Here is a 26,305-nt window from a genome sequence, read left to right as displayed (position 1 = left end):
TAGACTGAAGTTATGGCTCGCTATGACAATCATCGCCGAGCGAATAACACAACTCGATTAGCTGTAGGTGTAAATAAATGGAGCTGGTTTCTTCCCAATGTTCAGTGTGGGCTGCAACGCATGCCGATAAGAAAATATGGCTATAAAACATAATGTATTTAGCAATTTCTAACAAATAAATGATGAAACTTTAATTAATCATGTTTCCAATCATCCTGCCCTGTACAATACGCGTTCCAAAAAATACAGAGATACCCATAAAAAAGAAATATTGTAGAAGGAAGTTGGTGAAATTGTAGGCAAGATTGGTAAAGTATCTGTATTTCAGTACAGGTTAATTCTATTTATATTACAAAATGTTAGAGAAAGAATAATTTCAACACCTACTTGGAGGATTTATTAAAGAACTGTTTTCAGAACATGAAAGGAGTGATAGTAGGAGAAAGAAGAATAAAGTGCATAAGATTTGCTGATGATATGGCGTTGTTAGCAGAAGAGGAGATGATACTAAAGGATATGCTACTGGAGCTAAATGACAGCTGTGAGCAGTATGGAATGAAGGTAAATATAAATAAGACGAAGAGCATGGTCATAGGAAGAAGAATACAAAAGATAAACTTGAAAATTCTAAATGAGGCAGTAGAGCAAGTGGACAGTTTCAAATATTTGGGGTGTACTTTAAGTAGTAACATAAGCTGCTGCCAGGAAGTCAAAATGAGGAAAGCAATGGCCAAGGAAGCTTTTAATAGGAAAAGGAGCATCTTCTGCGGACCTCAGGAAAAAGAACTAAAGACGAGACTAGTGAAGTGCTTTGTATGGAGTATGGCATTTCATGGGGCGGAAACATGGACATTAAGACGAGGTGAAGAAGAGAAACGAAATGTAGATATGGAGAAGAATGGAATGTGTGAAGTGAACAGACAGAATAAGAAATGAAGTTGTGTTGAAAAGAGTGAGTAAAGAAAGAATGATGAGGAAAAGGAGTTGGTTGGGTTATTGGCTGAGAAGAAACTGCCTACTGAAAGATGCACTGGAAGGAATGGTGAACGGGAGAAGAGTTCAGGAGAAAAGAAGATATTAGATGATGGACATTAAGATATTTTTAAAGACAGTGTTTATGAAAAAACTGAATTTAGTGTTGTTAGAGCAGGGATGTATATAGCCTATAGAGTGTTAAGGCTTCCACCATAAATTGTCCATATGTTAAAATGTCCATGTGACAAAATGTCTACGAAATTAAAATGGCCATGACGTTAAAATGTCCATGAGATAAATGTCCAGGACCAAAATTTAATTTCTTAAAATTTATTATGTATATTACATTATTGCTCCTCTGGTACTTGAAGAGGAGCCCCATTTTCCAGGCAATCTCCAATCCCCCCTCAGATATATGAGAATTTCATCATTTTACTTGAAGATTTGGTTATTATTGACCATCCAGAGAATTTGTTGCTGATTAGTCAAATATGTTTTATTTACTGGCTCTTTTATTTGCATATGGCCTCCTCTTGCTTGTGATATTTGTGTCCACACTTTACAAAGTTACAAATTCGCCGTTCTTTACAAAGACAATAAATTTTAGTTCTGTTCTTATTACAGTCATGATGCTGGTATAGAAATCCTTTAAAAGCAAGAAGGGGTTTATCCTTTGGGAAGTTGTCACTTTAGGGTCCCTTTCCACTTCGCTTATAATTTATAATTACCACATTTACCATGAACAATTAATACGAAATTTATTGTTGAACTATTAACCTCATAAACACATTTATGCTATAGACTTCTCATGGACATTCTGTCCACATTCTGATGGACATTTTAGCAACCATGACATTGCAGAACCATGGACATTATGACTCAGGACATTTTGGTGTGATCATTTTGGATATGGACATATTTTTATGGACATTTTAATCATGGACCCTATTTCTGGTAACCGGTGTCAAGGGAATATTTTCCCCGAAATTCCAACCTTTAATAATGACGATTAATGTAACCAATTACTTGAGGTGATTTTAAAATCCTAATGAAGTGTGTTTTCATCATCATCATCAGCAGCAGCAGCACAACAGCCCACTATGAGCCTCGCCTTTCCTGAAGTGTGTTTTAAAACTAGTTTTAAGTTGATTTTATCTTGGACAAAAGCTTGAATATTCTAACCACTATAATTTATAATGAATGATGTAATTCATTTTGACACATCGCTTGCTCAGAAAATTATTTAAATATACTGCCCGTCTCTGTTTAAAACTTGACATAAATACAACAATGCATATTGTTGATATCATTTAGCTCTTCTTTACTAGAAAAATGAGACTTAAACTAGACTCCAACGCTAAATGATTCATCAAAATTATTGCCTGCAGTCTAATTTTCTGATTGGCATAATACTGTACTTTCGACAGGAAAGATGACTATGTTTACTGTAAAGGAAACAGCTCAGATGATGATCGCCAACATTGTACACTGGATGATGATCACCATAACAGAATCATAACATTAGATTAGTGCCAGCAAATTGTTAATCTCAAGCTACCAGTAGCTCGTGGGGATATTTTTGTTGACTCAAGCAAGATTGTCTGCACTGTAACACCTCTTGATTCTGTTCTGTTATGATGTATTTGGTTTGCTGTACATTCCAGTATGATCGGGGTAATGTAACTCCGCCTTCCAGGCGCCCCAACCTCACAAGTGGGTTACAATTAAGCCACGGCCAGGAGAGAAGACCAGAAATGTCGAAAGACAACCTGGTGGCATTGGATTAAAAAAAAAAGAAACATTCCAGTATGACTGACTGACTTAGTTTCATTGTTTAGAAGTCAAACATTTTGTTCTCATGTAAGGTTTGCAATAATGATGAGTACAAGTAAAATACAAGACTTATCATTTTCATTCAGAATGGAAAGAGGTTATTTCTTTACATTCATATGGGTAATAGTGTATGTTTGTTGTGAAATGCAAGTGTAGCTATGGGAAAGTAAGGAAACATAGAATGACACTACAAAACTCTTCATTTGGTGGCTGAAAAATCTTTTCATTCAAATCTTACTGTGAGAAAAAAAAGTGAGGCAGCCAAAATCCAAATTACTTGGACAACTACAATTTTATTAAAAAGAACATACAAGAATAAAGGATCAGCTGAGACATCATTCATACTATGTCACAAAGATCATAGCTTATAAAAAGAGAAATGATTAAGGAGATGTTTCTAGAAGCTTCTAATGCATTGTTTGACTTTTAAAAAATAAAGATGAGATGAGATAATATAGGGTGCGACAGTGGGATATGACTGTTTTTAGAATGCACTCATTGCTAGCGATTTAGAGTGAAGGAATCAGCAAAATCAGAGAAGTCATTTTGAATAATCGAAGATGGCTCAGTAGTTAAAAATTGTGTGTAGAAAAGATTTGTCATTTGAAGTGAGTCACAGAAGGAAACTATTGCTTCTTTTTATGAAAGCGGCTAGGGCAAAAGGACATTTTGCAAAACTATATGAAGATAAGTTGAAAGTAAATGGAAAATTCTACGGTGTGGAGTATTGCTTGGAAAATGAAGATCATCCAGAATTCGGAATACAGGTATACACGAAAAGTAAGGAAGAATGCAGCATGCAGACCAATAGTTAAAATAGGCAGGCAAAAAGGTTTTATAAATAGCTAAAATACGCAATAAAAGGCAATTACAAAAACCTTGCACTAGACCCACAACCTTGCATTTACCACAAAGGGATTTCGTCAGCAAGAAAAGCTTTACATAAGTCGAATGCATATTGAGATTTTCGACTTGATGTTGCAATTACTGTTGGAAACAAAGAAATCTTCCCAGTAGCCTTGGAAAGTGCATTTTTGTGTTTGGTTGTACTGATTTGTTGCGATATGAAATATTTCTTTTCGTAGTTCACTGACTGCTAACATATTTTGTATGTAGTACTGTACTGTCAGTACAAAATTCGTCAGATCCAGAAGTATTAACGTAACTTTGCAATTTACTGCGTAAAGGAACACTGAATTTCAGCATCTTGCTGCTAGTTACAACGATGTCGCAATGAAAACTGAAAGAAAAATAACCGTTAAAAATAATGTTAGACCCGCACTCATTCTTGCCTTGTTAAATAAACACAAGCGATAATTAAAACGCTTACTGTTATACATTTTTGCACGGCAGCACTCATTGTTGCAAAGAGAATATGAACTGACTGAAAGACAATAATATACATTCCGTGAAGTCACTTTCATTGTAGCGGTTATAGAAATGAATTAAAATATACCTGTAGGCAATTTTTAATAATAAATAATAGATAAATAATCAAATAAAGGCAAAAAAAACATTTATTTTGTAAATTAGGCATTTATATTAAAAAAAAAAAAGCAGAAAAGGGCAACATAAAACTGTGACATTTCATTCACAAAGGTCTAATTCGTAAAGATTTACTTTCAAAATGAAGCTGGATTTAACACATTTAAAAAGGCATTCTGCCAAAGTTCTGGTCTCTGGTGATGACATTAAGTTTCTACCATCAAAATTTCTAGTTACAAAATGCAACATTATTCCCAAGAAACTAGTTCAGTTAATTAAAATGTGTCTCAATGAAATGTACAGTGGAGTCCGTATAGGGCAGTTTCTGTCTGATGCTTTTCCAATTCACTGCTGGCTAAAGTAATGAGATGCACTATCACCTTTACTTTTTAACTTTGCTCTAGCCATTAGGAAAGTCCAGGGTAACAGAGAGGTTTTGGAATTGAATGGGCTACATCAAATGCTTGTCTATGCAAATGACGTGAATATGTTAGGACATAAGTCACAAACTATTATGGAAAACACGGGAATTTTACTTGAAGTAAGTAAAGAGATAAATGTTGAAGTAAATCCCGAAAAGATAAAGTATATGATTATGTCTCGTGATCAGAACATAGTATGAAATGGAAATATAAAAATTGGAAATTTATCTTTTGAAGAGGTGGAAAAATTCAAATATCTTGGAGCAACAGTAACAAATATAAATGACACTTGAGAGGAAATTAAACACAGAATAAATATGGGAAATGGCTGTTATTATTCGATTGAGAAGCTTTTGTCATCCAGTCTGCTCTCGAGAAAGCTGAAAGTTAGAATTTATAAAACAGTTACATTAGGGTTGTTCTGTATGGTTGTGAAACTTGGACTCTCACCTTGAGAGATAACAGAGGTTAAAGGTGTTCGAGAATAAGGTGCCTAAGAAAATATTTGGAGCTAAGAAGGATTAAGTTACAGGAGAATGGAGAAAGTTACACAATGCAGAACTGCAAGCATTGTATTCTTCACCTGACATAATTAGAAACATTAGATCCAGATGTTTGAGATGGGCAGGGCATGTAGCATGTATGGGCAAATCCAGAAATGCATATAGAGTGTTAGTTGGGAGGCTGGAGGGAAAAAGACCTTTGGGGAGGCCGAGATGTAGGTGGAAGGATAATATAAAAATGGATTTGAGGGAGGTGGGATATGACGATAGGGACTGGATTAATCTAGCTCAGGATAGGGATTGATGGAGGGCTTTTGTGAGGGTGGCAATGAAGCTCTGGGTTCTCTAAAAGCCTTAAGTAAGTACAACATGCTATAGTCGCAATGCTGTTATTCCTGGCGTGACTCCTCCTCTTTGCTTACGTCTTAGGAAGTCAAGGCTCTATAAAGGCTAGGTAGGTAGTATCGTTCGCACTTTTTGTTCTTTCGTTATCGAGCTACCAGACGAGGGATCTATTTGCCACACCGTTAAATATTATCATGTCGTAGCTCCTATGATAATAAATCAAACACACTGTAATTCAGCAAATAATTGAGTGGCAAATAACGTCCTCGTGTGCTTTCTGCGAACGCCAACGAAAGAGCCAAAATGGCGGGCGATTATATATTAAGTATTTATCCAGCCCTAGGAAATGCTTAACATCTTCATCAGTGAATCACAAGACGCAAATGTAGCCGACCTGCAACGTGATTGGCTGCCGGAAATTAGAGCAATAGGACTATAAATTCTACCATGAAAATTCTAATAAAATGCTAAATTTGATTATTGCTAAAATCTATCATCTGCATCTTTTTCACTCAGTTGGCTTTGAACTTAAGATAACTAGCTCGACCCATGAGGCTGACCAATCCAGTCTTTATTCCTTCTTGTCATGTTTTGTGCCTTGCAGGTGTGACTTTGCCAGTATTCGAGAGCTACCAGGATGGGACTGATACGTACGAACTGGCTGGCTTGGCTCGTGGTGGGCAGCAGCTGGCAAAGCTGAAGAAGAACTACCAGAGTGCTGTGAAGTTATTGGTTGAGTTGGCGTCACTGCAGACGTCCTTTGTCACATTAGACGAAGTGATAAAAATCACCAATAGGAGAGTCAACGCTATAGAGCATGGTAAGTGATGCAACTAACAAGGTGAGGTTGCCAATGGGAAATGCGTTAGTTTAATGTAACCTGTACCAAGTTGTAAGATTCAAAAAGTAGACTCCAACGCATAATAATGTAGGCTATAATTAGTTATCGGACATCATTGCTTTTGACTTTAGGTTATATGAACTCTTACTATATAGATTGCCTGTTTAAAAAGTGAGAGATAATAGGTTTGTTCGTACAGCAAGTTTGTGATGGTTTGAGAACTGTATGCAAACTGTCCCAACTTCACCTAATGTGCATGATCGGTTTGAAAAGCAATTTCAAACCATCTGTGATTTGAGCTGTATGAATGCATTTCCAAACTGGTAGGAACCACTGCCGTCTAAATGCGTATTTGAACTTGTGACAGCAGAATCAATTAATTAAAATAATGTGATACTTCAAATTGTTGAGGGAGATTCTCTGCTACATGGCAGGTTACACGGAAATAATAAATTCGCTGTTATTGTACCTAGGGATAATATGTTGAAAATAAGTTTCATTTTAGGGCCTGTCTCTTTCCTCAGATAATTTCACGAAGTCTAACTTATCCCCATTGGATATATATTCCATATCGTTATCACTATAAGTGTTTGAATCAGACATCTGAAAGAACAATTACAGGCCTAAATTAGCCTAACTTCTATTTTAAAACACTTCCGGAAAATAATTTTGTTACAATTAATCTGGATACGACTTCAGAATAATACCACATAAGTACATAACCTATATGTCGTTATTTCATCATTGGTGCAAGATATCTTTTTTATGCGCTTATTTATGTATCTACCCTTGTACCATCAATAAAAAAAAACACGTTTTTAAATTATTTTCAATTTGCACAGTCTTGCTCCATAAGTACTTACGCGGTATTCTGAAGTATAAATTGACAGTCATTGTACATACATGACTACTTACACAGTATTCTGAAGTATAACGTTAATATTTATCAAGAGCATACTCATAATTACAAACTGTGGCTTTTGTTTTAAAAATGAACTAAATTAAAAACATTAACTTCGTTCATACTATATATATTGGTTTTATAAATTAAATAAAAATAGTTTGACATGACATATCAAGAGAATTAAATATTACAACTATTGAATAAAAAATAATAGTACGCTTATAACTTATGCTGTAAAACTTTAGAATAGTACCTATGCATGCTTATATATAGTATTACCCTCCTCAAAAATGGCAATTATACGAAAAACAACAATACTAAAGTACACATCTTGATTACACAACTTTTAACACTGTATCACTTCGGAATATGTGTGATAAGACTTTCTTGTGTTAAATTCTAACGTACCTTGTTTACATGTTTCAACCTATTTATGGGTCATCCTCAGAACTGTGATGTGTTCTCTGTAACGTGTTTGAAATGATCTGCCTGTCTGTCCTATGTAGAAGTTGTTGCAGGTGTTACATTTGAGTTTGTATATGCCTGTGTGGTTGTATTTGTTTGTCACAGCCATAAAAAAATTACAAAACACCTCCACATATGCAGAACACATCACAAATGCTAACCATACCCACAGAGACATCAACACAGACATGGAAATACTACACATCCAACCAAAAAGTCAGAAACTTAACACACTAGAACAATATGAAATATACAGACACACGAAAACACACCCCAACGAAATTCTCAACACACAACTCAATTTCAGAACACACACACTCTTTGACTCTACATTATACCATACGAACACACCCTCACAGGAAACAAAACAAGAGGCGCCAAGACCAACAACGACCAGTTCTGAGGATGATCCATAAAAAGGTCGAAACATGTAAATAAGGTAAGTAAGAATTTAACACAAGAAAATCTTATCATACATATTCCGAACTAAAATACAATTGATTATTTATTTATGGCATATTCGTATAGGTTATGTTGTAAATAACATGCAGAAAACAATGGCAAAACTATCTTGATGTGCATGCGCCATCTGTGATTTGAGATTAGTTTGCACTTGATTCGCAAATCAATTCTGATTGTCAGGAATCGATTTGAGTTCAGTTTGGCATGCTGTATGAACGTGTGACTATTAGTCAGAAACAGTTTGAGTTTGAAGTTTGTGCTGTGCAAACAGTAAAATCCATGTGCGATGACCAGAACTGTTCAAACCAGTTTGGAACTGCTGTGCGAACAAATCTAATAAGAGCTGTAATCTTTGTCACCTGACATAATTAGGAACGTTAAATCCAGACGTTTGAGTTGGGCAGTGCATGTAGAACATATGGGCGAATCCAGAAATACATACAGAGTGTTAGTTGGGAGGCTGGAGGGAAAAAGACCTTTGGAGAGGCCGAGACGTAGATGGGAGGATAATATTAAAATGGATTTAAAGGAGGTGGGATATGATTGTAGAGACTGGATAGGGACCGATGGCGAGCTTATGTGAGGGTGGCAATGAACCTCTGGGTTCCTTAAAAACCATAATAAGTAAGTCTCTACTGCTACATGGTTTGTGTTGTTTTGAGCACAGGTACAGGTGGGCATGGAAAGAAAATAGCCATGTGAATTCAGTACAAGTTATATTGTGTGCAGCAATTTTCTCTGTATAACTTAAAAGAAAGAGTTACTATTAATAAAATAATGTATGTGTACAGTAACAAATCTGTGTTATTTATGGCTTAATTACTATATTTAGAGCTGTCACAACGAATAACAATGTACTTTTGAAAAATATAAAAATAAAAACTTCGAATATTACCCAAACTAAGTTTGCATTGTGAAAAACTCCGTTACTGGTGCCAAAAACGAAAGTAACCTATTTTACAGGTATCTGGCATATTAGAGTTACAGTTACATGTCGTTTCTTTAATCACATTATACTCCATATATGTATTAGAATTTGCTGAATATCAAAGGTTTTTTTTCTAAAACACTTACTGATACCTTGTCACTGTCGATAACATTGCAAAACAGGCAACATATTTGCAACCAAGATCTCTTCAAGTAATACCTCTATCCAGTGCCTTTGCTTCAGTGAACTCTCTTCTGACAAAGGAAAAATTGTACAGTCTGTACAAAAGAAACCAAATGACCTGGAAATGTACAAAATCTTGCCCAGACATGTTCAAACATTTTTAACAAGAACCAGAACAGGTCACTTGTCACACAATTTTACCTACACCGATTTCACCTTTCTGATGCTCCTACTTGTCTGTGGTATAATAATCATGATGAAGATCTGGAACACATTCTTCTATACTGTCCATCCATAAACCACAAAAGAAGTAAATTAAAATTATCAGTACCAGTTACAGAAGACACAGATCTGTAATATATATTGATTACACCCCAACTCTGGCTACTAGGAACAGTGCTGGGTAACTTTCGGTGCTGGACCCCGGACTCATTTCACCTTCATATCATTCAGGCGCTAAATAACCTAGATGTTGATATAGCGTCGTAAAATAACCCAGTAAAATAAAAAAATAAATAAAAAAACTAGGAACATTCGTCAATAATGAACACCAATCAAAATACACCTCATTTCTCATGGAAAACAAGGACTGAAAAGACTACAGTGACCTATAGTGGACCCTATGTTGTCAGCAAATAGCTGGATACAGTAAGGAGATAGATTGATTGACTTGTTCTTTCAGCTGCCATATTTTTTTATATTTCAGTAAAATGTCGCGATAAATTTTTCACAAGGTTTAAGGAAATTAGACAGTGCCATATTGACAATTTTGTTTTATTGTTAAAGACACATGACTGATTAATTTCAAATTTTCATAAAACTGCTGTGATATCAACGATTTTGCTAGCAGCCTTACATTTTCAGTATATGTTTTAGAGTTGCAATAAACTTCTTCTCTCCCCTTTTAGTTTTACATGACATAATTTATAAAATATCTTGTCTCTTTAAATCGAAATACATTTGTATTCATGTACAAATGAAGCCATCTTTCTAGTACCTGTTTTCGGCATGTTTGATCAGATGACAGTGGCCGGTCTTCAAAATTTCAGTTCATATGGTACTTGTACTTGCAAATCTAGCTTTCAGGTATAAATTCAAGGGAAAAATTGTTTCAGGTCCAGATATCGAACACAGGACCTTTTGCCTAAACGCAACATGGCTAGCCTTCGATACCCGGCCCCGGAACAATTTTTCACTTGAAATTATTCAAATCAGCTTCACAGGGAGCTACAGTAGCGTGCAAATTAATCCGAACAACGTAATTACTTATGCAAAAACACTCAAACGGGATAAAAAAAAGGATCTAAGACATACCTCAGTAATCTATGTGGCCTCCCTTGTTCCTAATAACAGCTCTGAGACGATTTGGCATGGATTCCACTGATTTCCCACAAATATTCTTCATTTCTTCATCGCGAACCATACACCAATGAGGGCAGAAATCATCTTCTCCTTTGTAGAACAATCCATTTTTTGCATTCTTCTTTTGCAAATTGACCACAAGTTCTCAATGGGGTTGATGTTGGGTGAGTTGCATGGCCAGGGGAGTACCTGAATATTCTTCTTGTTGAAGAATTCTGTAGTTTTTCGAGACGTATGGCATGGTGCCAGGTCTTGTTGGAACACACCTCTGCCATCCGGAAATGATTTTTGCAGCTGGGGTACGATTCTGGTTTCCAATAAGTGAATATATTTGTCAGAATTCATCATTCCCTTGATAGGTATTAATGCTCCAGGCTCTTCATGTGTAAAACAACCCCAAAACATTACTTTAGGGGGTATTTGGGTGCCTGTTGGAGATGAGCTGCTGTTACTTTTTCGGATCCTTTCCGTACGTAAAAAACATGGTGGCCGTGGACCTCGAAATGAGACTCATCGGAAAAAGGTACATTCTTCCAGTCATTCACTGTCCAGTGTTGATGTAATTTTGCCCACATTAAGCGTTTTTTTGCACATAACAGGGGTTAGCAGTTGCTTCTTAATAGGCTTACAAGCCCTTCGTTCAGCTTCCAAAAGCCTGCGCCGCACTGTTGTGACGTGAATATTCGCCCCAGTGGTAGGCATTAACTCGCGGGTTAAGTCGACAGCAGTTAGTCTAGGATTTAATTTACTTTTCCTGACAATTAAACGATCATCTGCAGGTGAAGTCTTCCTTTTCCGGCCACGGTTTCCTTTTTTCTGGGGTGTGATGGATCCAGTCTCCCTGTATCGTTTTATCATCGAATTAACAGTAGCCAAACCGATGTGACATTCTGCAGCAATTTGCCTCTGTGTCATAGAAGAATGCTCTGCTAATGTTATAATTTTAGACCGTTTTCGTGGAGTTGTATCCATTTGTGAAGACGACAGAATGTACACAGGATTGCAGTATTAAGTCTTCAACACAAGTGAAATGCTTATAAGTACAAAACGACAGGCAAAATGTCACATATTATAAAAAAAATCATAATGACAGACCTTCAACAATGGAATTACACGTACCACAGATGTCAAAGCGGTATGAGCAGCTGTGAGGCCAACAATGACAGAAAATGTAAAAATATGTCGTGTTCGGATTAATTTGCATGCTACTGTATACCTGAAAGCTATATTTGCATAATACAAGTCACTGTTCGTTAACAGAACACCACAATTCTAGTCACACAGAGTTTGTGTGCACTAAATGTTGGTTCCCTGACTTTGAGGTCTGTGGATATAAAGGGAGAATTGAATTGTGATGTGGTAGAGTTCCTGGGTAGCTCAGTTGGTAGAGCCTTGGTGCGGGTTCGATATCTGGCCCCGGAACAATTTTTCCCCTTGAAATTATTCACGTATTTCACTTGTTTACAGACTTGATGACTGATTAATTTACAATTCATTTTTATGTATGAATATGCCTGGTAAATTATTAATAAGTATTTAATGAATTTCAATCTTAAGGCATATAAACTTGCAAATGTTTATTTGCTATTTAATAACAATATATGAACGTTTTCGCCGTTTAGGGCATCTTCAGATATAGCAAAACATATTATCTGGACCTAGTCTCTGGATTGAACAAATTGAAATCACTTTCTCATTTAAAATTAATAATCCACAACTCATTTTGTAAACTCTCTACAACCTGTAAATGCCCTTGCCTGAAAGAATCTGTAGATGTGAAATACCTGGGAATTATTGTTGATCAGCACTTGAAATGGGATAGACAAATCACCTTTTTATGTAACAGAATACGTAAAACAATTTACAAATTTGTAAACCTTCGCCATTACTTGCCTACTCACGTATTACGTTTGGTTTATTTGGCTCTAGTTGAATCTGTTATCCAATATGGTATAATTGGATGGGGAGGCATTACAAAAACTGCTCTTTTTCCTCTAATTATGTTGCAAAAACGTATAATCAAAATTTGTTTGAAAAGGCGACTGGATTATCCAACAAATTTGATCCATTCTGAATTGAATGTTTTTAGAATTGACCAAATTTATGAATACTCTTTAATGAAATTCTATCATAAAAATAGAACGAAATTTGTAGCTCAGCCACATGCTCATAATACGAGACGAAATGAAATTCTTAAATTAGTTGAACCTAAATATTTCACATCTGCTGCTTTACTACACAGTACAAATTATGGTCCACGGCTATATAATTCGATAATAAAATTTCATCCAGAATTGACTACTTTAAGCAATGAAATTTTCAGATCCAGAATTAAAAAATTTATATGACAGACTTCCCTGTATATATATTATGTACCATGTATTGTAAAACAAGTTTATTTCTATCCTAAGTGTATTTTTCTATTTTATCTTGGTTACTATGTCAACATGACCTGCACTAATTATACTACTAATAATAATTTAATATTAATCCATCAATCTAAACATCGTCTCTTTTTTCACTCAGTTATTATTAGTATTATTATTTACTAATTTTATTACAATCTTTATGTGAGCTTTTTTCTTAAGTATTTTGTCTACAAAGTATGTGTATCTATGTAACGGAACTGTCCCCGAACACGAGCTTTGCTCTTTCGGGGTATTTTAATGTAACGTTTTTATGTATATGTTATTATTAAATAAATAAATAAATAAATAAATAAAATAAAATAATCATGGCTGAAAGTTGTCGTAAGTTACAAGATAGTATGCGTAGTTAATGTTCTTGTGTTTTGTAATTATTTCGCTTAGAGAGGCCGTTGGCATTTGAATGAATGTTGTTTGACGTTGATGACTATTTTACAATTGATATACAGTGATTAAATTAGTCAATGTTAAAATTTAAATTTTATAATGAAGATAATAAAATATTTAGAGTAATCATGGCTGAGAATTGTCGTAAGTTCAAGATCATAATTTATGAGAACACTACAATAGACAATTCCATTCTTGATTCATTTAATAAACTACATAAAAATCTAAAATTTACAGTTGAACATGAAACAAACAACTCGATTCCATTTTTAGATTTAAAAATAATAAAACATAAATTTGAATTGAAATACGATATCTATAGAAAACCAACACACACAACACATAGTATACCCGCAGATTCAATACATCCCCAAAACCAAAAACAAAGTATGTTTAATTACCTAATAAATAGATTAACACAAATACCATTATCCAAAAATAAATATAAAAAAGGAGTACAAAGAATTTTAGACATTGCAAATGATAACGGATACAGTAAAACCCTTATTCGAAAATTAATTCGGAAAAAAGAAAACAATAGACAACGACAGACAAACACTACCTTAACAAAAACAAATAATAATAAATCAAAATTTTGGTCAACACTCACTTACAATAAATACATATCTAACAAATTAAAAAACTTCTTTAATAAAGAAAACATAAACATAGCATTCAAAACAAATAATAAGTTAAACAATAATATCCATAACACAATAAATCCTATAGATAAATTAAATAGCAAAGGCATATATATGCTTAAATGTCACACATGCAGTAAGAAATACATAGGCCAAACTAAACGCAATATTAAAACAAGATATAAGGAACATGTCAACGATTTCAAAAATAATAGAGAAAAATCAAAATATGCAACACACTTAATTAATACTGGACATGAATTAGGTCATCACCAGAACACATTAAGTATCCTAAAAACATACAATGACAATAAATTCATAAATGCAGCAGAAGAATTCTTCATTGCCTATTACCATAATAAAGATCAAAATATAATCAACGAAAATTTATTAAACTTTAAAAATCCACTGTATGCAATTTAAAACATACCTATTCACATTGATCTTAATACGCCATTCAAATAGTTCCTTTCATATTCTTGCGCCGTTACATGCCTCAATACACACGATTATCTAGGCCTCAGTTCTCTTAAAACCTCCAACACATCAACACCAGTACATACAAATGTAAGTATTCGAATGCCGTCAAAATTCATTAAAACAATTATATCCCCATATCAAAATTGAAAGTAAATTAATAGTTAATATTCTTTCAGTTATAGAACTTCTTCATTTATATACTTCATAAACCTGAGAACACGTAATAGGATGTCATCACGTCAGAGTAGCCATTTCAAAGTCAATGACCTCTAAGTAAGTAATCTTATAATAATTATTACTGCTGCCGTAAAATCTTTTACATATATTTGATATTATAGCTCATCTAATTATTACGAATTATAATATTGATCTTTCTATTAATTTTCAATGAATGATTAAAAATCATACCCAACTCATGATTTATCTATTACGAAATTTATCGTACATTCCACTACATTCACAATTAACGAGCATTTATTCAATATCGCAACTAATTACACCCAACACTAATTCTTTAACATAAACAACAATTTTAACAAGTAATCTTATAATAATAATTATCTGCGTCTCTATATAATAACTTGTCTATATTTTGCATTTATTATTATCTCCTCATCTCTATTTTCAGGTGAAACAATTACAAAACACACAACATCAACTACGAAAACTATCTTGAACTTACGACAATTCTCAGCCATGATTACTCTAAATATTTTATTATCTTCATTATAAAATTTAAATTTTAACATTGACTAATTTAATCACTGTATATCAATTGTAAAATAGTCATCAACGTCAAACAACATTCATTCAAATGCCAACGGCCTCTCTAAGCGAAATAATTACAAAACACAAGAACATTAACTACGCATACTATCTTGTAACTTACGACAACTTTCAGCCATGATTACTTTAAATATTTTATTATCATCATTGTAAATTTTAAAATTAACATCATTGACAAATTTTAAACATTGTATATTAATTGTAACATGAGCTATATGTATAAAATAAAATATTCGTCCAGTCTAAGTTCAAATTCAAAGATTATCTCAATATTCATCCTGTATCATGTTATATCTACATAAAGCTCATGAATTTCATGTATCACATATATTGTTCTCTATTTTCCTTGTTATTTGCATAATATGTTATTATAGGTCCAGATAATATGTTTTGTTATATCTGAAGATGCCCTAAACGGCGAAAACGTTCATATATTGTTATTAAATAGCAAATAAACATTTGCAAGTTTATATGCCTTAAGATTGAAATTCATTAAATACTTATTAATAATTGATGACTGATGCATTGCTCAGGGTAGGGAGGGGGTCCTATCTATACTCTGTGCATTCAACTATTTTCAATCACATAGCAATGAAATGGCATTGATGTCCAAGGACTAGTTATAATCGATCAGCCATTTTCAACTGGTGTACTATAAATGATTCAGATAACATTTTGAAAGATAACACATTTATTATTGTTGTTAGTATCCACATGTTCATTTTCAAGTAGCCGTTGTAGAATATGTTTTTTTTTTTTAATTGCTGCCCATTAATGGGTAGTGTTTTTATATTGTTGAGAATGACTCGATAACTTTTATTTAACATTTTTAAGTCTGCAACAATCATATGAATGTCTAGTATAGCAATGTTTTAATTCAATCCTTTGTAGTATAATTGATTATGAGTGAAGTAATTTTACTTCATCATTGATTCATGGGTGCTGCATCTATGATTAAATATAAAATTATTATGCACCATTATCATGAAATCTTATTATCATTTGGTTTCACATTGTCTAGAGGGGACATCTGCACCTTCAGTGTGTAATGTGTGGGAAACAGTTTTGAAGATATGTGTGCGTTTGTGTGCATGCATATGTTTGTGTGTGCGAAGGACATATGCATGTGATATGCATCTGTTCTCAGGCTTGTTGTCTTGGTGTTCATCAGCTCTTTTTTTGCATCCTTAGTTTTCTTATTATTAATTCGTTATATTTATGAGTTATCCAATAGCATTTGCTGTCTTGGAAGATACGGCATTTGTTAAGAAGGCAGCTATTGTTGACTCTTGTATAATGCACACAGCATGCCAAACTGCCAGTTGTCAAATTCCTTACACTTGAAGTCTGTGTGCTCAGAATTTTATAACATCGTAATTGTCCTCCATCCTTCCAAATGTTTAATCATATCTGAATGGATCTTTAACGCTGGACAAGATCTGTTGTGTTCTATGTCCATATTTTCCTTTTTTGAACACTTCAAGTATCATAATTATGGCAATAGACTAAGTTTATGAATATAAAGAATATTTAATTTTCACTCATATGACTTAACACTATAATTTTTACATTAACACGTGTTAATAGAAGTAAAATGTTGAAATGGTATTTGTATTAACATTTTCGCATTATTAGGGAATCTTTAGATACATTGTCATGCGATATCTACATATCCTAAATCATATTATAAATACGAAGTTTGTAGTGCAACATAATATAAATGTGATAGTCTTGTCAAATATCTTAAAATGTTAAAAACCTTCCGCAACCAGTACTACATACATAAATACAGAAGTGTTCTGCTCATGGGCAGGCCTTTCATTGCAAACTCAGCATTCTCCAATCTTTCCTATTTTGTGCCTTCCTCTTAGTCTCTGCATATGATCCACATATCTTAATGTCGTCTACTATCATCTGATATCTTCTTCTGCTCCGAACTCTTCTCTTGTTCACCATTCCTTCAAGTGTATCCTTCAGTAGGCAGTTTCTTCTCAGCCAGTGACCCAACCAATTCCTTTTTTTCTTATGATCAATTTCAGCATCATTGTTTCTTCACCCACTCTTTCCAACACAACTTCATTTCTTATTCTGTCTGTCCACTTCACACGCTCCATTCTTCTCCATATCCACATTTCAAATGCTTCTATTCGTTTCTCTTCATAATTCCATGTTTCTGCCCCATACAATGCCACAAAGCACTTCATTAGTCTTTTTCTTAGTTCTTTTTCCAGAGGTCCACAGAAGATGCTCGTTTTTCTATTAAAAGCTTCCTTTGTCATTGCTGTCCTCCTTTTGACTTCCTGGCTGCAGCTCATGGTACTGCTTATAGTACATCCCAAGTATTTGAAGCTGTTCACTTGTTCTAATGCCTCATTTAGAATTCGTAAGTTTACCTTCTTTATTTTTCTTGCGACAACCATGGTTTCCGTTTTGTTTGCATTTATTTTCGTCCCATACTGCTCACAGCTGTCATTTAACTCCAATAGCATATTCCTTAGTATTGTCTCCTCTTCTGCTAATAACGCCATATCATAAAACTTTCCAGTACTAATTGCTAAAATATTAATTTCTCGTCCCCAAGGATAATCACATTTGTATTTCCTTTTCCAGTATCCATGATCCCCAGATATAATGCTATCTTCCTTCCTCCCTTGCAGCCCCATTATAAGACTATTTGTTTATTTATTTATATATCTATTCATTTATATACTTATTTATTTTGTATTTATATATTTATTTATTCTGGGCCAAATCAGACTTGCCATAATGACACAGTATAACTTACAATTTTTTAATTAATATAAAAATGTGGGAGACAGAATAATTCACAAAGTTTGATTTTGATAAATACAGATTGTGAAATACATAATAAATTTCTTCTCTAAGTTTCGCCTAAGAATCTCGGATACCTTATAAGTGATTTCTTAATATAGCATTTTCAGTAGTTATAATGCATATTACAGTGTTGTAAACTTTTTTTTATAAGTTTCTCTCCATTCAAAAAAAAAATTTCGGAATGGTACTATGCAAACCAAAAAAGACTGTCACTTTGATAAAATTTAGATTATACTTGTCTAAAAGGTATGGTAGGCTTGTTTATGTCCTTTTTCTTTTTGTCGACTTCTGCTGGTTGTCCACTTGATATTTCGAACCGAATAGTAGGATTGATTCCTCAAACTGAGGTTCTGGCTGATATGTACATCTATTCTTATCAGGCAGTATATCTTACTTGGTATGTGTCAGAGGAAGAACAATTGAATGAGAGAAAAGAGATAGTCCAAAACCGTGCAAGTTAATTTCTTACACATATGAGGAAACTACTAGTAAAATATTATAAAAATTACTCAACAAACGACATAAGTATATACCGAAGAACTTATGATACTCCACTTAATAGCATTGGACTCTAAACCTTTAATACACTCTCCTGTAAAATTTTGTCTGTGTGGCTTAGAACTATATCATTCTCACCCCTTCAATTGTTTGTATACCGTACGTCTGAAGTGTGATTAGTGTAATATGTTATTAGTCAGTGATGTAAGCAATGGAAGGGGGAAAACTGGCCAACCTATTCCATTATCTCCTGGCTTAGTTGCCTCATGTTATGCCCTGTTGGTATCACATATGAGGTTCAGACCTGTCTTCGGACAGTTGATTAAGCAACAGTAGGATTGATAAATTCAGCTTCAGCTTTTGGTTGATTAATTGGGATAATGTCAAATCAACGATTGCTACCATTATCTGCACGGCAGTGGATCTTCTCGTGAACTTCTACTCCTTTAGCTTGAAGCGTGTTGGCCAGTGTCATACATATAATGTTATGTCTCTTGATTCTCAGCAGTTCTTCCCTAGGACAACTTCCAAGCACCTATTCGAAAAAAAAATGTCAATTACTATTTCTGTAACACGTTACACACATCTTGCTCCTTTGTGGGAGCATGCTAGTGCAATCCACAGAATATCATTTCTCATTAGCGGCAATGGGCTAATGCAACCTAGAAGGTTACAAATAAAATAACTCGTAATAATGCAACATGCATAATGATTTTTTATTAGACCATACTATAATACATTAATTACATTGACATAACTGTACCTGAATGACATACATTAAAGTATTGCTATTCATTATGTCATTACATCTATCGATTTCCAACTAAGCATATGTGATATTGATTAATATTGTACGCTCAACAACCTACAAGCCTTGAAAGAGCAATCCAAAATGGCAGACACAAACTGCACAGTCAACAACATGTATTTAAAATAAAATTTCTGTTCATGTTAATTTTAATATTCTAATAAACTGAGTCTATGTATTGTCGGTCCCTATCACCATGGCATTGCGTGTCCTCAGGTTGTGGATAGAGGAGACGGCCTCCAGATATGGAGGGTAACTGCTTATATATTGAATAAGCAGTTGCGGACAGTCAATAAAGGTGGTTCTCCAGCTTGTGGGTTGGGTGAAGGGCTAACAACCCATCACGGTAAAAAACAGCTTGTCATGAAACCCCAAAATAGGCTTCGGAATGGGACTGATTCTCTGGCATGGCCACAGCATGGGCGAATCCAGAAATGCATATAGAGTGTTAGTTGGGATGCCGGAGGGAAAAATACCTTTGGGGAAGCCGAGATGTAGATGGGAGTATAATATTAAAATGGCTTTGAGGGAGGTGGGATATGATGGTAAGGACTGAATTAATCTTGCTCAGGGTAGGGACTGATGGCTGGCTTATGTGAGGGTGGCAATGAACCTCTGGGTTCCTTAAAAGCTATTTGTAAGTAAGTAATAAATTGAGTTCATTTCCTGTGTTTTAATGTGTATTGCTTTGAGGCTAAAATCTTCAAATCAAATTCCTGCAAAAACTCGGTAAATACTGCTTCGACACACAAGGGCTCTGTGCCTGCCATCTATTGCACTACTTGGGAACATGCTGAAAAGACACAAATTTACATTTCTAAAAAAAAAATGGTCCGTGGATGCCATCTGTTGCAATAGTTGAGAATGCGCTGAAAATACACTCATGATCACCATTTCATTATCAGTAAAGTTACGAGGTAAGATATTTGTAAAAACTCAAAACTTAGACATTTAATTATTGTCGAACAAAAACAGTCATATGCATCTTGCCAATAATGGTAATTTAGACACTCGTATAAAAAATTATGAAACTCGCTTGCTCCCATTTCATAAACATGCTCGTGTCTTAATTTCTGCCATTATAGGCTCGTTGCATAATGTACTATTAAATTTATTTAAAGAATTTTGTATTCTTTTTTTTTAGTTTAATGTTGCCATAATTGCAAATGTTCTTTTTTGTGTAATTGAACATGGCCTGAACTCCACCAGAATACATAATAAATAAATAAATAAATAAATAAGAATTCCCAGCCATCTTTTTGACATGTTCTAGGATATTGATTTTACTAGTGTAAATAGAAATAGGCATAATAGCAATGCACTGTAAGAGAAATTTAATTCAATGCGATTATTGCTTGCTGAGTTATGAGTCTTGCATTTGATGTTTTCAATATAAGTAGCATAAAGATAGTGACTCTCCTTAATGGAAATTCAGGCGGAGTTACATAGAAAAACAGCACCTGTTGTTGCTTTGTTTCCGTGTTTCCCTTTCAGAGCATAAGTTTCCCCTCAGATTTATATTGGCCAAGAACAATAACCAAGAGACCTAGAATTTGTAACAACGAATTGAACAGATATCCTTTCCCTGCCGATTTAGTGATGAAGTAGATATGTAGTCTTTGAATGTTGGGTGATTCTCCATATCACAGTGCAACAACCAAAAATCTGGCACCATCATTTTATAAACTTTACACATTTTAACCAAAATTTGGTCGATAACATCTTTTTCATTATCATTCAACTTTTCAACAGTTTTTGTCATCAAATTTCAAGAAAGTCTACTTTATAGTAATTGTTGATAACATTCAAAAGTAGCATTTAATTACTTACACACAGGGTGCGAATTAACGATGGAGGGGGGGATGGAGGGATCCCCCCCATTGGAAACTTATCCTCCTCTCATAAATTCATATTAACATCCCTGTCAGGGATAACTCCTACCCCCCCTCACAAAATATAATTGTTTTAATACGAGTATAATTTATAAAGTATAAAGTAAGCAAAGAAAATAATATTGATGTATTGTATGTATGTTTGTTCCAATGCCTACCCGCTTCACTTTACGTGATTCGGGTTCCGCATATTGTGGATAGATGGCAGGACTGTGACCCATTTTCTAATTGCATATATTGATGTATTATCATCACCGGCAAGCTGACAACAATCAATAACTTAGGAATTACACATCTTATCTCTTAAGCCTGCTCATCTATATAATTATTATTATTATTATTATTATTATTATTATTATTATTATGATCAAGATCAAGATGCAAGACAAGCAACTCAGTGCGACCGAGCGTTGAGCCGTATCGAATGCAGTTGAGGTTACCTCTGTCACTCTGTTGTCATCAGTTTGTGTGTATTAAGATAAGAGGATACGTAAATACGTTTAGTTCGGAGAAATTTCAAGAGGGTTGGATGCTTGTAGTGTTCAGCATGCTGCACTTTGAACTTAACCCAGGCTGTTATATGCATGATGATGAATTGATATGTGAATTAATGATGGCAAAATGAGTTCGAAGTCTAAACTAAAGAGGTATTGTCTGTCCCCCCCTCATCAGAAATCTTAATTCGCACCTTGCTTACACAGTTAGTTAAATGATATTTTTGCATAATTAAGGTATCCATTATTGAACTTAACTTTTATTTTTTTAATTATCAGAGATGTCTAGTTAATGTTATACATTTTTTGCTTTCTCCTAAACCCATAAATTTCCCTGAAATACATATGAAATGATAAACATTTCCCTTTTCCCCCTTTCTTTTAAAATTGATAATTTATTTTCTCCAAAAAAGGAAAATTTCTCTCGACTTACCCTCACTGGTAGGTTGATGTGAAATAGTAGAGGAAGCACAAAGAAAGCTTGCCCATTTGACTGATGCTCAGAGAACGATATTCGGTCCTCGTGTTGCATTGCTTGTTACAGGGCTGCTATGAAACACCTAATGCTGATTACAGGGCACATTCGAAAGTGCAGTCTTGAGCTGTTTGTATCGTGGAATGTATTGTGCAGAGCGGATAGAAGTCAGCGTATACATGCATATTCTGCGTTTTATCCCTGATATCAGGAATTTTATATAGTTCAAAGTGTGTTTGTTAAATAACAGAGTTCTGTATAACATTCTATGTTCTTAACAATGCCCCCCGTTTGGCTCTAAATTAGGAAGTGCTAATAAAACGTTACACAGTCAAACTAGGGAATTGTTTATAACATTCATAAATTTATGAAAAACGAAACAGGCTCTGCTCATAACATAAGGAGTATATACAGATTAAAATTAACCGACCATAGTACCCTGGTTATCGGAACATTTTAATAAAATCACATAGTATTAGTGTTTTATTACAACGTCAAATATCAATTATTACACGATTACATATTTCTTATAACATCTTTGTCATTTCATTCAGTCATTTTATATGTAAAAAAATATGTGCTTCTGTATTTCAACAATTACATATTTCTTATAACATCTTTGTCATTTCATTTAGTGATTTTATATGTAAAAAAATCGTGCTTCTGTATTTTCAACAATGTTATGTTATTAGTTACTCTGCAACTAGGTTTAGGTTACGTTACATGCGCTGTGATAAATCCCACTTGAAACATCAAGCTAGCAGACGACTGAGAACTATCGACAGTTTGCGAATCGAAGCGAGGTCGAGTGTACCCGAACATTTCCAAAAGTTCGCGCAGCTTTCCGTAGCAAGCTCTTCTTGCGTCTACTCTACTTGAGCAGGATTTGAATAAGATGACGAAGGAAGCTACTGATAGGAATGGGCAGAAATTTTTTTGTTGGGAAAGATTCTTTAAGGACTTTAGGCTATCATTAAGCAGTAATAATGTATTTATAATTTAAATCATTCGATTTTAATAAAGCTGCTTTAAAATCTACCTTGCACGGCTTTACTGTTATTTATTGCTTACAGTGATCATACCACGTATTGAAAAGACATTGGCCTACATCATCTCAGAACTGGATGAGCTGGAGAGAGAAGAGTTCTACCGGCTGAAGAAGATTCAGGACAAGAAACGCATTGCTCGCCAGAAGGCTGAACTGAAGGCAGAAGAGTTGAAACAGGCGGCACTGCAGAAGGGTTTGGAAGTCCATGCACCCAACATGCTGGACGAGGGTGATGAGGATCTGCTCTTCTAAGCACATCCTTGTACTTAGGTAACTGCAAGAATGGCACAGAGCAAATGCAGGGGTTTTGTTTACAATGTTTTTACTGCACTTGCTCGAATAACATACACATACAAATTTTGAGAGAGAATTTCTCGAGGGAGAAAAAAGAAAAAGAAATCATGAAACATGTCTGTACATTTATTTATAGCATGGGTGGGGAAATGTCTTTGTGTCCACTAAAAAAAAAAGTTAGACCTTAAAGGGACCAGATTGTAAATCCTGTGAATTCCGATATTATACATAATTGCGGGAAATCAGTGATTTTTTTTTAGGCTGTGGTAAGGAATTTTTGTTAAAGAATATACTTAAGCTCATGTTTTAAAGAGATGGAAAGCTGAATATTCCTGGAAATTTAGTCAAAATTTGGTTCTGTATTGGATGTTGGCACAGTGTCAATTCATTCACCATTTTTGTTTGAAATCTTTGTAAAACAAAACTGTGAACTACCTATAATCAGAACTACATATGTTACGACCAAATTACAACGGCCACATTATTGGATGTTTCATGTTCAAGACTGTTGTATGAGATGTGTTCCATAGAACGTGCCAATGTTAATAAACCTATAATCTGCATTCTATTACTAATACTGTATTAAAACTGAGGCTGTTAGTTATTCCATCATAAAGATCTATCACTATGTGGTGGTAGTTCGTTGTTTGGGAGTAAGCATTGGATTGAGTGACAATGATAAATGCAGCATAAATGTAAGCAAAGATAGCTTCATAGAAGCAAAAAAATTCTATTTATGCGTAAGATACTCTTAGTATTATAGCATGGTAAGACAAGTTATATTAATAAACATTTTCGCCACATGATTATATGCAAAGCATAGACATCCTGACCTCTTATCTCAACCGATTCCGAGAAACAACAAACAGTTCACTGCAACAAAGACGCAGAAGAGTTGCCACTACATAGCGAAACATCTATACTTCCTGTCTAGATGGAGGACATATATAATGACACTTCTAAAATTGAAAGGAATCCCTCAATTTTATAAGGCGTTTCTGCTTTTCTTGATTATGATTAATGACATTCTTAACTTAGTAAAGGGTCCAACAAATCTCATGTGTCCTAAATGGCCTTTGGACCAGAGTTTCCCCATCCCTGATTTCTAGCAGTGAGAAGAAAATTAGGCATACCACTTTAGCAAAGAGGAGATAATAGAACTGAGAGGCAATTTGAAGCAGTCATTTGATTCAAAGTGTTAATGATTTACTGGGTAATGGCAGCAGACCATGTGGATATCCAGTATTATTTCCCAATATGAAAATTAAATTTTGGAATTGAATTTTGGATTTTCTTGTTCCTAGTTCACTCAAGTGATTGGATGTTTGTTACTTGTACTTTTTTTTTTCAGTCTCTACCGTATTTCTTTCCATTTTGTAGAAGTTTGCTCTCTTAACACTTAACTGTCATAAGAAGTTTTATATATGCTGCAATAATTTACAGTTTTCCCACCAGATTGCTATATCTTGTAATTCATATCACAGCTTCAGAGTGGCCAGCTGATTCATAACAATAAATCATTATGTGAGAACTTGTAACATTACATTCGACCAGTAAGGACTACTTCGTAAAATTTTGAATTAAATTATGAAAATTCTCCACTTTTACATAGTTACATTTGTGATATGAAACTGCATGTTCTTGAATACTTATTCATATATTGGCATTGCTGAACATGATTCATAAACCATTAGCCAAACAGCTAGAAAATCAGCTCTCCTGTTTCCCCTGCCAGCATTCCACCATTACTCCATTAATCATCATGCATTACTATGTAGTTCGCCTCCCCCTATGGCAACATAAAGAATTACTGCTTCAGCACATCACCCATATGTAAGGACACTTGGATAAATGATACAGATACTGGCCATTAGATAAAAAGAGTTCATTCCACATATTATTTACATGATTCGTAGAAATGGCTGCCTTTGCTGTCTTCAGTTCTATATGTTTTCCTATATAAGAAAGGCTGGGTGGGCCACAGCTTTCATGCAGTAAACATTGCCTTTCGTAAGCTCTCTGCTTGATTTAAAAACAAAATTGTTTCTGAGATCCCTTATAAAAAGTGAATGTAACAAACTTCGATCACCATTGAACAAGTATTTGGCACTCAGTGGCCTGTGACAGAGTAACGAACTTCCTATTTCCCCCCCTCCCCCCTATGTTGGATGTGTAACTTGGCAACTTTACTAGTAGCTTATTTACAAAATGTATAGGAACAAGCAGATCTCAAAAGCTTTCTTGTAAGACAGTATTATGAACATATAAGCATGTAAGCAGGGGGAGATGTGTATTGGCAGCAGAAGAGTTGTTAGAATCACAGTAGCTTGGTTGTGGGGATTATTGCAGTTATGTTGAAGTAATTTTGTAGGTGGGAACTCAAAGGCTTTCAGATTGATTTATTCACACAATATCACTGCATGAGAGTGAAATGTTGATGTAAATAAACTGTATATTTTGTAACTGTATGTAATGTATGGCATAAAAATCGTTAACAGAACTACATCATTCCATTAATTTTGTTCATGTTGAG

General features: G+C 34.4%; 1 protein-coding gene across 5 annotated transcripts in view; it reads left to right on the top strand.

The window, feature by feature from the left end:
- Vha36-1 (V-type proton ATPase subunit Vha36-1) overlaps window positions 1-26,305 on the top strand; it is a 45,298-nt gene that overhangs the window by 8,080 nt on the left and 10,913 nt on the right. For 4 of the 5 annotated variants that reach the window (XR_011330909.1, XM_069818004.1, XM_069818003.1 and 1 more), the window contains exons 4-5: window positions 6,168-6,383; window positions 23,504-23,748. Coding sequence is in view for 4 of the 5 variants with exons in the window: in XM_069818004.1 (XP_069674105.1) it covers window positions 6,168-6,383; window positions 23,504-23,730 (443 nt within the window). In the remaining variant the exon portion in view is untranslated. Of the gene's footprint in view, window positions 1-6,167; window positions 6,384-23,503; window positions 26,273-26,305 lie in introns of those variants that run through there. The other variant, XM_069818001.1, reaches the window with a different exon arrangement.

This window comes from Periplaneta americana, chromosome 2 (assembly GCF_040183065.1).
Source record: "Periplaneta americana isolate PAMFEO1 chromosome 2, P.americana_PAMFEO1_priV1, whole genome shotgun sequence".
NCBI lineage: Eukaryota > Metazoa > Arthropoda > Insecta > Blattodea > Blattidae > Periplaneta > Periplaneta americana.
This window is presented reverse-complemented; position numbering and strand designations above follow the sequence as displayed.